Source organism: Mus caroli, chromosome 15 (assembly GCF_900094665.2).
Source record: "Mus caroli chromosome 15, CAROLI_EIJ_v1.1, whole genome shotgun sequence".
NCBI lineage: Eukaryota > Metazoa > Chordata > Mammalia > Rodentia > Muridae > Mus > Mus caroli.
The window spans coordinates 83,304,525-83,316,147 of NC_034584.1; the positions used below are offsets into that span (position 1 = coordinate 83,304,525).

At 50.4% G+C, this 11,623-nt stretch overlaps 2 protein-coding genes across 7 annotated transcripts in view; one reads left to right on the plus strand and one right to left on the minus strand.

The window, feature by feature from the left end:
• Window positions 1–1,926: 1,926 nt before the first annotated feature.
• Window positions 1,927–6,445, minus strand: Lmf2 (lipase maturation factor 2). Its single transcript, XM_021183910.1, has 14 exons — window positions 6,140–6,445; window positions 5,348–5,601; window positions 5,222–5,250; window positions 4,874–5,088; window positions 4,618–4,796; window positions 4,248–4,389; window positions 4,001–4,135; window positions 3,825–3,930; window positions 3,650–3,746; window positions 3,395–3,577; window positions 3,150–3,318; window positions 2,944–3,055; window positions 2,773–2,869; window positions 1,927–2,678 (listed from the first exon to the last, which is right to left on the minus strand). The coding sequence occupies exons 1-14, from the start codon at window positions 6,231–6,233 to the stop codon at window positions 2,382–2,384; spliced, it is 2,109 nt and encodes a 702-aa protein (XP_021039569.1). The 5' UTR covers window positions 6,234–6,445; the 3' UTR covers window positions 1,927–2,381.
• A 59-nt stretch (window positions 6,446–6,504) lies between these two features.
• Ncaph2 (non-SMC condensin II complex subunit H2) overlaps window positions 6,505–11,623 on the plus strand; it is a 15,643-nt gene continuing 10,524 nt past the window's right edge. For 2 of the 6 annotated variants that reach the window (XM_021182719.1, XM_021182720.1), the window contains exons 1-2: window positions 6,505–6,729; window positions 10,955–11,056. In XM_021182719.1, coding sequence (XP_021038378.1) covers window positions 6,622–6,729; window positions 10,955–11,056 — 210 coding nt within the window. In that variant the 5' untranslated portion in view covers window positions 6,505–6,621. The remainder of the gene's footprint in view (window positions 6,730–10,954; window positions 11,057–11,623) is intronic. The other 4 variants (XM_021182722.1, XM_029469663.1, XM_029469662.1 and 1 more) reach the window with 4 other exon arrangements.

An 11,623-nucleotide genomic window follows, 5' to 3' on the forward strand; every position in this document is an offset into this window, starting at 1 on the left:
ACACATGCCTCCCCCAAACCACAAACAATCCCCCAATACAGATGTGTGGCCCATGTCTGTAATCCCAGCATTGGGGAGATGGAGATGGAAGATCAGAAGTTCAAAGCCATCTTTGGCTCCCTATGCTCAGAAAGGCCCAACATTGCTTTTCAGTGGATGGAATCTGGAGCCCTGCTATCTTGGGCCATGCACCCCCAGGCTTTTTTAGAGGTGACAGGTTTAAGATAGAATGTAGCCAAGGCCACACAAGACCCTGTCTCAGAAAAATAAAAAATAAAGAGGGAAAGGAAAAAAAAGAAATGACCCTCTGATACATTATACCATGGATGGATCGTGAAAAAAAAAAAAGAGGAAAAAGGAAGATTATAGAATAATTCAATTTCTATGAGGTGTCTAGAATTAAAGAAAGAAAGCAAGCAAGCAAGCAAGCAAGCAGAGTACAGGTTGCTAGGGACTAAGAAGGATTATTGTTTAAGGGATACAGGGCTTCTTTTGGGGGTATTGGGAAAGTTGTAGAAACAATGTCAAAAGATTATAGTTAAAGATACTTTGAGTGCTACAAAAATATATACTTAGGAATATCAGTGGCTCAGAGTCTGTCCTGCTCTTTCTGAGGATCCAAGTTCAGTTTCTAACACTCACACCTTGTGGCTCACAACTGTTAACTCCAGGGAATCTAATGGCTCTGTCAGCTATGCTCCTGTGTGCATACCCAGACATACATGTAAGTAAAAACAATAAACGTAAACCTTTAAAAATTGGTTAAGGGGGCTGGAGAGATGGCTCAGTGGTTAAGGGTACTGACTACTCTTCCAAAGGACCAGGGTTCAAATCCCAGCACTCACATGGCAGTTTACAACTGCCTGTAACTCCAAGGTCTGACACCCAAACATAGACACAGGCAGTCAAAACAGCCATGAACATTAAAGTAAAAAAAAAAAAAAAAAAGGAAATGGTTAAGGGGTCAAAGAGATGGTCTAGTCAGTAAAGTGCTTACCACTTAAGCACAGGGGCCTAATTCTGGATCCCCATAACCCATATACAAACACCAGGCACAGCTAGACATAGTGGCACTCACCTTTAATCCCAGTGCTTGAGAGGCAGAGGAGGGTGGATCTCTGAATGCAAGGCCAGCCTGGTCTACAGAGCAAGTTCCAGGACAGACAGGGCTACACAAAGAAACTCTGTTTCGAAGAAAAACAAACAAAAAACCCCCCCAAAACCAAACCAAACGCCAAAATGAAACATCAAACAAAAACGGGCATGATGGCACATGCCAACAACGCAGGTTTGGGGGATAATTAGACAGGAATGTCCTCGGGTTTGCTGGCCGGCTGGTGTAACTGAATCTGGAAGCCACTCTGGGAGAGGAAAAGGAAGAGGTGTGGACCAACAATAGAGCTGGGATAGAGGAAGCTGTGCTGCAAGATCTCAGGGAAGGAGGGAGCTGACAGCCCGGCCCTGGGAGACAGACTCTAGCCCGTGTCCTCTGCCCACAACAAGGCGAACGGTGACTGCATCCACCTTCTTTCTTCCATCCTAGGTCTAGCACCTCTGGGATATACATCCACCCCTATCTAGATTTATATCTATAACATAACCATCTCTACTTTTCCCCCTTTGTCCCTGTCATAACTCTGACCTTTCTGAAGACCAGAAGCAGGAGGTGGAGAGAGGGATGCATTCTGGAAAGTTCCCCTGGTCTTTGGGTTGTTCTAGTTTCATCTTCCTCCACCGGCCTCACAGCCCTCACTGTGCTGGTCTGCCGGGTTGTGCCACACCGCAGCTTCTTGTAACCAGGCCTTTTTGTTTATTTTATGGAGAACACTGAGCGACAAGGAGGGAGCCCATTTAGCCTGGTCAGTAACCAGTCTAGGCTGTGCCAGCTATCCTCAGGCCTCCTCAGAAGGAAAAACCACTAGTAAATGGGTATGTACAAATGGGGCCTTTATTGGTACAGTCTGAGGGGCAGGCAGGCAGTATCAAGGACCCACTTCCCCTGGCTCCTGTCCTCAGCAGGATTAGCTCCCCGCTCCAAAGTGGGGCTGGGTAGGAAGGAGCTCCAGACTCAGGCCTGTGCATCTATGGGTACACTGATTACAGTGTTTCAGGAGAAGTCCTGAGCTAGGCCGCAGGCCCACTTCTGGGTTGGTTCCAAGACAGTAGAAGGTGAGTAGCGAAGGATGTGGTTGGTGTAGAGGGATGAGCAGGGCTCTCAAAGGTGACACCCAGCATTCCTCGGGGGTGGCGTTCCAGTCTGCATCTGCTCTGGCAGGACTGGCTAAGGCACAGTGGCTGGGCTGTGTCACAATGTGTGCTGGGATCCCAGGGCTCTGACTTCATCATTAGGACACGTGGCCAGCTGATGGTAGCACATGATGCTATTTTTTCCGCCGTGGGGCCCAGGAGTCACTGCTGTTGCTGTTGGGGGCAGCCTGCTCAGAGGCGGCTCTGGAATCCTTCTTAGAGGTTTGCTTACGTTTTTCCTCTCTAGTCTGTTTTGAGGACTGGAGCGGGCGGGGGGCGAGTAGGGTCTGCACAACTCGGATAGCCACCACTGCCCCGAAGAGCCCCCAGAGCAGGATGGGAGGCTCCAGGGGAGACAGCTGTGTCCGCACCCAGTTCAGTGTCTGAACTAGGCCATTGCTGGGGCTGCGGGCCCGGGGTGGACTCTTATCCTATGGAGACAAAACCAAGAAAAGCCCATGGGGTTCACTCCTGCAACAGGCAAGCACCCTGCTACCTCTCACAGTTCAGCTGGCTCCTTCATACCTTTAGTCCAAACTGTTGGAGCAGGGTTTCCAGTGTTGGGTCCCCCAAGGATACAGATGGGAAGAATTCCTCTACCCACTGGCGGTGCCACCACCGGCTGTAACAGAACTGGAGAGTCAGCATGTGGCTATAGCCCAGGCCCTGGCCCCACATCCATCACTGCAGCTTTACCTCTGATCCCCAGGCTTTGAGAACCAGTACTTATAGCGCTGGGCCCGCAGGTAGGTGGGTGGCCGTTCATGAAAGGGGTAGTTGGCAACATGGCTCTGGACTAGTCGGATCACTGTGGCCGGGGAGGAGAGGTTAACATGGATTTGAACTTGTCTTTCCCTTCCTGGCCCCTCTCCTGGCCCAGCCCAGCCCGGCCCAGCCCTCACCTGGCTCCTTGCCCTGAAGGAGGCGCAGCACCAGGCCGGTGAACCAGGGGCTGTGTGTATGTGGGCCAAGGGCTGCGAACCACATCTGCCAATCAAGGCGCGGCTGGTGAGGAGTCAGGAAAGGGGGTGGTCGGCTCACATTCCCAGGTTTGTACATGAATTCGATCTCCTGACAGAGAGACACATGGTTAGCTGGGATGGCTGGACTTGGTCCCTTTACCCATATATCATCTGGGAGGGCTCACTGTCCAGTGCTGTCCGTCATAGCTGCCCTCTAGGACCACTTCCGGCCGCCCGCCCACGCCAGTCATCCGACGGAAAAGGCCGTAAGAGTTGGCCAGCTGTAGGTGCTCCACAGAACCGAACAGGCGATGAGCCCCAGTCCAGAGATGCCCGTGGGTCCCAGGTTCCACATAGGAGTAAGGTACCTGCAGGCAAATGGGCGATAGCTCAGTGCTGTCCTATCTTCCCCCAACCCCAGTCTTCACAGGGTCACCTACTAGGCTGATCAGGAACAAGGCCACTGTCGCAGTGCCCAGGATGGAGAGCTGGATACCCGCAGAGAACTTCCGTGACCATCCTTGTACCTGGATCCACCTGGGGACGAGAGGGACGGGTGTGGTCAGAGCTGATCTGAAAGTGGCTTCTGCCTGCGGTCTTCGGGTACATACATACCTCCAGAGGACAACAAGCAACTCCCAGGCCAGGGAGGCTGTCCCTAGCCACACAGTTGGCAGGGTTACCGTCTTCAGCCACTGGGAGAACTGATGGAAGGTGAAGGCTGCCAGGGAGGAGAGTGTGATCAGGGACCGAGCCAGCCCTTTCCCTTAGGTCCCCACATTGGCACTCACTGGTTTTCGAGAGGATGATGTGCTGTTGCCAGTCAACCTCCAGGCCAAAGTAGTAGACAGTGCCGTAGGCCAGCAGGCCATAGACAGTCAGTTCCAGCAGTAAGGACAGCGCGGTCAGCAGGGCTTTAGGCCAGGCTATGGGTCGGACAGACAGTCACAGATTGGCTAAGGGTCTGCAGCCAAGGGACAGGGGCTCTTTGGCAGATGACATGGGTTTGGTTGTCGTGACAGGATGACTGACACTCACAGGTGGGCATCTTCTTGTGGCCTCTGAGACCAGGCTCAGCAGACAGGTGACGGTCATCCAGGAGGGCAGTGGTGAGCACCAGGGTTAGCAGGTTGAAGAAATTGTAGTTGCCAGTGATGATAATCAGGACTTGCAATAATGCCTGAGAGGAAGACATGCAGTCAGAGCTATGGAGAGGATGCTCTTGGGCTCCCGCAGACCTAAAGACCGACACTTTCCCAAAGGCCACAGCCTCACGTGGCAGTAAACACCTAAACTGGCTAACACATCCTTCTGCCTGCGATGCTTTCCCCCACAGCACCCATCACCCGACCACTCCCCACCCAGCAAGCCTCACCAGCCAGTAAAGGCCACACTCTCTTCTACCCACCTGAGCGTAGAAGGCAGTCAATCGTAGGCGGCGAATGGGAGCAAAGAACAGGGGTGGCACTGCGATCTCAATGAGGAAGGTGGCCACCACGCTGAGCTTGTGTAGCCAGACCGGCAGATGATGAGCAAACCAGGCAGCGGGTGTGGGCAGGCATTGCGTCTCATAGTGGTAGGTCAGAGCTGCAGGAAGCGACTGGAGGTCAGGGCTGCTTAAGAGCTTCTAGATCATCCCCCAGCTTCAGGCCCCGGGCCCTCACCAGTGAGTCCCCACCACGTAGGGCAGCGGCTGGTCAGCTTGACCACACCAGAGGCGAACATGAGTCGGAACAGCAGCCAGCGCACGAGCCAGAATGGGAGGTCTTCATGTGGTAAAGTTCCTGCTAATCTACCCTGGACAATCTTGTGTTTGGAAGGCCCCCTTAGCGGGGCTACCAGTATAGCCAGGAAGCCAGTCTCCAGCAGCAGGGAATCCCTATAGGGAGGGAAATATCCTAAATTTCCTATTTAGGTTGCTTAATAGGAACCTCCCAGGGTCCTCCCAGGAGAGGCAAACAACCCTGCCCAGTGGCCTCAGGCAGATTGCCCACCCCCCACCAGTCACTCACCACTGGAAATAAAGGAACACTTGGCCCACCTGTAGGGAGAGAAGTGGTCAGGGAGCCACTGTGTGTCTGCTGCATCAGGTGAGGCAGAGAGAGAGAGAAGGCTGAAGTTTTAAGTGTCTCACTTGCCTGGTAGGCTGATAGGTAGGCAACCCAGAGCAGCAGGTAGACGAAGGGGTGTCTCAGGGAGTTCAGGAGCAGGGCGCCCAGGGCTAGCACGGTGCCCAATAAGGTCAGTAAATCCAGACCTTGGGCAGTATCCAGCCCCAGTCTTGGTGCCTCCCACAGCAGCGTTGGTGTTTCCCACAGCTGCTGCCACAGGCCCTTGCCTTGGGGCCGCAGTGTTCTTCGAGCAGGAAGGATGCCCTCTGGACCATAGAGGCCTGTGGGAGGGTATGTCAGGGCCAAGTCTTAGACATCTTCCCAGACGAACATGCACATGAACTTAGGCCCCGAAGATGCTCCACCACCAGCTCCTGGCATGCAGATGTCCCAAACCCCCAACTCCAGGTTGTGCTTGCAGATGTTCCCATCCCAGGTAGGGCTTGCTCTGTCTACCAGATGCTCGCTCTCTCACTTTGGAAATTGTTGACCCCCAACACCAGGTTCAGAAGACCTGATTCTGGGTCAGCACCTTCTGTCAAGAAGAGCGCATCCCTCTCTTACTTGTCCACAGAGTCCAGGTAGAAATCTGCCACCCACTCCCCTGGGGTTTTTCCCCTAACCCTAGATGGGACTAGTAATAGTTAAGGGAAATCGACCCTTGTACTCCTTTTTCCTCCACTTTTGTTGCCCGCAAACTACCACCCCTTAATCCCGCGCAGAGAGAGGCCTGGACTTCACACCCGCCTCAGAGGGCAGAGTGAAGGAAGGGATGCTACCACGTCCACGTGTGACGATTCAACCTCTCCGCGCCCTCACCTGGGATCTGGGTGTAGAGGGACGCAAAGGCGAACAAGTAGACAGCGGCCACACCCTGTAGGAAAAGCTGCTGTGGGACCCGGGAGCTCGCCATGTCCGCTACGCGGTCTTGCCGAAGTAGTGTCCTCTAGTCTCCTAGCCGCCCCCAGCCCCGCCTCTGGCCCACGCCGCAGCCGGAATCCGTCCGTCCGGTCGGGTCACAGAGCTCCACCCAGTGCCAAAGAACTCACCGCTAACCACCCAGAAACTTAAGTCTCCTCGGCTCCTCCAGACCCCTCCCGCTAGACGCGGAGCCCCGCCCCCGGTGTAGGCCCCGCCCCCGTCGGGCCCGCTTCTTTACCTCTTCGAAACTGGGCCCGCCTGACGTCATAGGTGTGCGCGCAGTGCCCTGGCTACGTACTTCCGGGGCGGGAGCACCAAAATGGCGCCAGAACCAGTAGCGGGTTGAGCCATGGTTCCGGGCTTCTAGTCCCGTTCTAGACATGGAGGATGTGGAGGTGCGCTTTGCTCACCTCTTGCAGCCCATCCGGGATCTCACTAAGAACTGGGAGGTGGACGTGGCGGCACAGCTGGGCGAGTATCTGGAGGAGGTGAGGGCGGCGGGGGAATGGCATCGGCCTGGGCGCTCAGGCGGCATTGCCACCCCCCGCCTCCGGGTCTGTAGCCGTCTGGTGTGTCATCTGCAGTCTTGTTTCTTTCCTCACCCCCCCTTCAAAATCCAGCCTGCCTCTCGAAACCTTCAGCTAGATTCTCCTGGAGCTGTCCTTTTAAGGCCTCTGGTTTTCTTTGGGGGGATACAATACATTAAGAAGCAAACTTTTTGTTTTCCCCTTTTGGGGGCGGATTTAACCTGGGGCTTTGGACAAGTTTGGCAGGCACTCTACCACCGAGCTTTTTTTTTTTTGGAACCTGTTTTTCTTATTGAGCCAGGCGCCAAGGCAGGTCTTAAGCCCAAAGTCTTCTGTCCCAGTCTCCCGATTATTTGCGACTACCAATCAACCCTACCACGCCAGAACTCTTACAGTAATGGAGAGAGATCTGGTTCCCGAAGGAAAAGGGATTTTGTATCTTAGACCTCAAGCCCCGCCCACACGATCTTCCCGCAGTGCGACGCACCCATACCCCAGGCTCTTAATTTGAACCAGTTTTGTCCAGAAGGATCCGCCCCCTCCCCACCCTGTTGGTGGCCCAGCCCCTCGCTGTAATCTAGCCTATCAGCATTCCAGTCCTCCGTTTTGTTTTTTTTTTAAGTCTATTCAGTCACTGTCTGCCCCGTTTCTGCATGTTCACACTTTGGCCCAACACAATCGGATTCGACTACTGAATAGTTACAGGTCTCGTCTCGAACTGTAGTGGTCTTCGTATTTAAAAATAAAAGAGACGCTCGAAATGCCCTGTTGGGGAGATTTCTCGGTCTGACAGCTTCCTTTTTGAAACAGTGCTCTTAGGATTTCTATTTGACTGCTTCTGTTTTCTCTCTTAAGTGTCGAGCTTTTCCGGGTGGAGTCTTTTTTCCCTTAAAAATAGAAAATCTTACTTGTGTGATTTTTTTTTTTTTTTTAAATACAAGTTTTCAACTCCATGTGGTGGGATACACCCATACCGCTCTTCTTTGTGAGCTGTCCCAGATCTATTTGTTCTAGCCACTCCCTTGGCATGTGCTGGGATGTTACATGGGATCTTGGATGTTATTTAAAGTGGAGCTTTTGGGTTGTGGTTCAAATTCTAGTCCTCTATTTTGGTAAAGTGTTTCACTGTTTAACTAAAGGTGAAAATTAAGAGATGTGATAAGGCCTCATGTCTCACACCAAGTTTACCATTGAATTGAGTCAGTTATTTGGCAGAATATACTTCCTTCCCCACTATATCTGGTCTAGGTGTATTAGACCTAGATATTTAAAACCTTCTCATCCAGGCTCTTAGATTGGACACCATCCAGTCTGAAGAATTAAAACTGGAGACAGGGATGGGGGCGCAGGGACCTGGAAAGCTGCCTCATCAATTCAGAGCACTGACTATTCTTTCAGAGGACCCAGGTTCAGTTCTAAGCACCCACAGGACAGCTGTCTGTAATCCCAGTTCCTGGGGATCCAGTGCCTTCATCTGGCCTCCACTGGCACCAAACATACAGGTGGCACACAGATATGGATGCAGGCAAAACACCTACATCATTTTTTGTTTTTAGAAAATTTAAATCAGGGCTAGAGAGATGACTGGTTAAGAGCACTTGCCGCTCTTGTAGAGGACCTGGGTTCAGTTCTCAGAACCAAAAAAAAAAAAAAAAGGTAGCTCACAATGGCCTGTAACTCTACTTCCAGGGGTTCCAGGGCCATTTTCTGGATCCATGAACCCCTGCAAGCACATGGTGCACACACATCTTAGAAAAAAAAAGTTATAGCCAGTCCTCAACATGGCATAGTTGTTTGCTTGCTGGTTTGTGGTCTGTCTTTACAGTATAAATCCTAGAAGGGTAGCGATTATGTATATGCTTTCTTATACTTTGTAGAATGTCTGCACAGTAGGTGCAGGATAAATACTTGTTAAATGAACATTTTTTTTTTTAAGATTTATTTATTTTATATCTATGAGTATATGGTAGCTATCTTCAGACACACCAGAAGAGGGCATCAGATCCCATTACAGATCGTTGTGAGAGCCACCATGTGGTTGCTGGGAATTGAACTCAGGACCTCTGGAAGAGCAGTCAGTGCTCTTAACCACTGAGCCATCTCCCTGGGCCCTGATGATCAAGCTGCACTGCACAGTTGGCTGAGAAACACCAAGAACAGTATTAAGAGGTCATACTGTGGAATCAGGTTTTCATAAAAGGATCTGTGGGCACACTTGTTAAATTTGTTTCCTGGCTTGGTCAGCCCTTCTGCTTCAGATAAGGCTACTTTCCTGCCCTTGGGTCTGTTTACATGATGTCTTTAATCTCAGTACTTGGTAGGTAGGTCAGTTCAAGATCATTCTTGGCTCCAGAATCCATTTGAAGCTAGCCTGAGCTATAGGAGACCCTGTTTCAATTTTCAAATAACAACGAGAAGACTATGCCACATCTCCTGATGCTTTGCTGTCCTGGCCCTGATGCTGTATATGTTCTTTTTGTTTTCCACATAATTACCAGTGTTCTAACATGCCTTATGGTGTTACTTTCTTTTATTTGTTCATTGTTATTAAGTATTATGTGCCAAGAATCACTTAAAATTAAAAGAAAAAAGAAAACAGATGTCAAGCAAAGCAAAGATTAATTCATGCTTTGATAAAATGTCTGCTCTCCAGGGAGGATGGGTATCAGGGTGGGAACCACGTCATTATTGCTTCCTACCTAGACGTGTCTATTTGACCTAAGCACTGTCTCTTTATGTTTCATATAAGTCAATGTAGCCTTTACAACAAAGTCTGAAATGGTCACTAGTGAGATGAAATGATTTGCTGATAGTAGACAAAGCTTCTCAGTTCCCCATCCTCTGTATTTGTGTGTTATCACAAGCGCGTGATAAACTGGAAAGAAAAGGTTAGGAAGTCATGAAGACTTAGACTGAGGGACATGGTTGTATTTGAGGTAAAAGGAGTTGCCATGTCTGGTAAGCTGAAAATTTCTATGTAGTGGGAACATGGGGCTTGCCTCAGTGGAAGGCATGAAAGTTCACAGGGGAAGGCTGGTAGCTGGAAGAGACTGTGAGTTTACATACCTCCCTTGGGGGATTTTAGAATTTCAGGTTTTCCCTCTGAGTGGCAGAAAGCCTGTAACAAACATGCAGGAGAGGTTAGACTGGGCCAGGTCAGCTGACATTAGAGAGGAACTTGAGGTAGTAGGGGACTGATCCAGATTGAACTGCCAGGTGAACAAGAGGCGCTGAAATCCTTCATTTTGGGAGGATAAGTGTGGATGCTCAGAAGCCAGCATGGACTTGCTCACTGGACTCTTATTTATAAAAATCTGGGTAGTTGAATAGGACAGTTGGACATAGGGGTTCGGGCAGTAGTAAGAGTGTCTGCAAGACTTTAAGTTCAATCTCTAATACTTTGAAGAACAATTCTGGGCTGTGTCTTTATTTGTTTATTTATTTATTATTTATAGATCTTCAGTAGGTATCTGTAAATGGAACCCCAGAGCCTCAGGGAGAAAGCTGCTCTGCGGATGGGTTTGGCACTTGTTGACATGTGTGGTTGGTAATTTGTCCAGGGATAGCTAGGTGCACATGGCAGAAGGGAGAAGTGGGAAAAACCCAAACACTGGCTTAGAGCCAGGGCTGCCAGAGGCCATGGAGGGCTGTAGAGAGGAACTACTTATGGTACCTGGTTCCTGAGTTTTCCAATTAAAGGATAGGGTGTACTGCATTTGTTTCTGTCATTTCCCTTCTCAGAGGAAAGGGTCTTTTTGCTGTAGTTTGTCCCAGTTGGCTTTTGACCTGGGTGGGTACAGTTTGGAGTGCTGATGAGAGAGCTGGTATGTAGCTTTGGCCATCATGGTCAGTATCCTTTGGGGACCTCCCTCTTCCAAAGCCCTTGGTCTCACAGGACCCAGGAACTGGGGGGAGTCACAAAGATCTAGCTTTCCTCCAGAAACACCCAGAAGCAACTGCAAATTCAAGAGTAGACTTGGAGCTATTTACATTTGTGGGTGATTGGTTGAGCTACCCCGGAAGGAAGTGAGTATAGGCTCCTGCCACACTGGTATCTTACATTCTTTGAGACTGTCTTACTATGTAGCCTAGGCACACCTTGAATACTGCTTCAATCTCCCAACTGCTGGGGTCACAGGCATGCCCCCGCTTACCGAGCCCAGCTTACTAACGTTCTTTCTTGCAGCTGGACCAGATCTGCATTTCTTTTGATGAAGGCAAAACCACAATGAACTTCATTGAGGCAGCACTGTTGATCCAGGGCTCAGCCTGTGTCTACAGTAAGAAGGTGGGTTCCACAGATCACTGACAGTTGTGCTTAGTGTTGAGCTCCTGGTGCCGCAGCAACGTCCATTTCTCTGTAACCTGCCTACCCTTGGCCACAGCTATCAGTGCCAAAGGAAACCTGGAGTTTACTGATGGCTTTTATCTTGAGACACATCCTATACATCCCATGCTGATATCAAACACTGCATATATCCAAGGAAGATGACCTCGAGTTTCTGATCCCTTCGCCTCTGTATTCTGGAATGCTGGTGTGACAGGTGTAAACCACCATGTCCAGTGTTTGCAGTCCTGGGGGCAGGGTCAATGCTAGGGCTTCATGCATGCTAGGTTTTGTGCTTCACCAGTTGAACTATGTAGCCCCATCCTATTGTTTGTTTGTTTGTTTGTTTTTTGTTTTTTTGAGACAGGGTTTCTCTGTGTGGCCCTGGCTGTCCTGGAACTCAGTCTGTAGTCCAGGCTGACCTTGAACTCAGAAATCCGCCTGCCTCTGCTTCCCAAATGCTGGGATTAAAGGTATTCACTGCCACTGCCCATCCGCCCTATTGGTTTTTTTTTTTTTTTTTTTTTT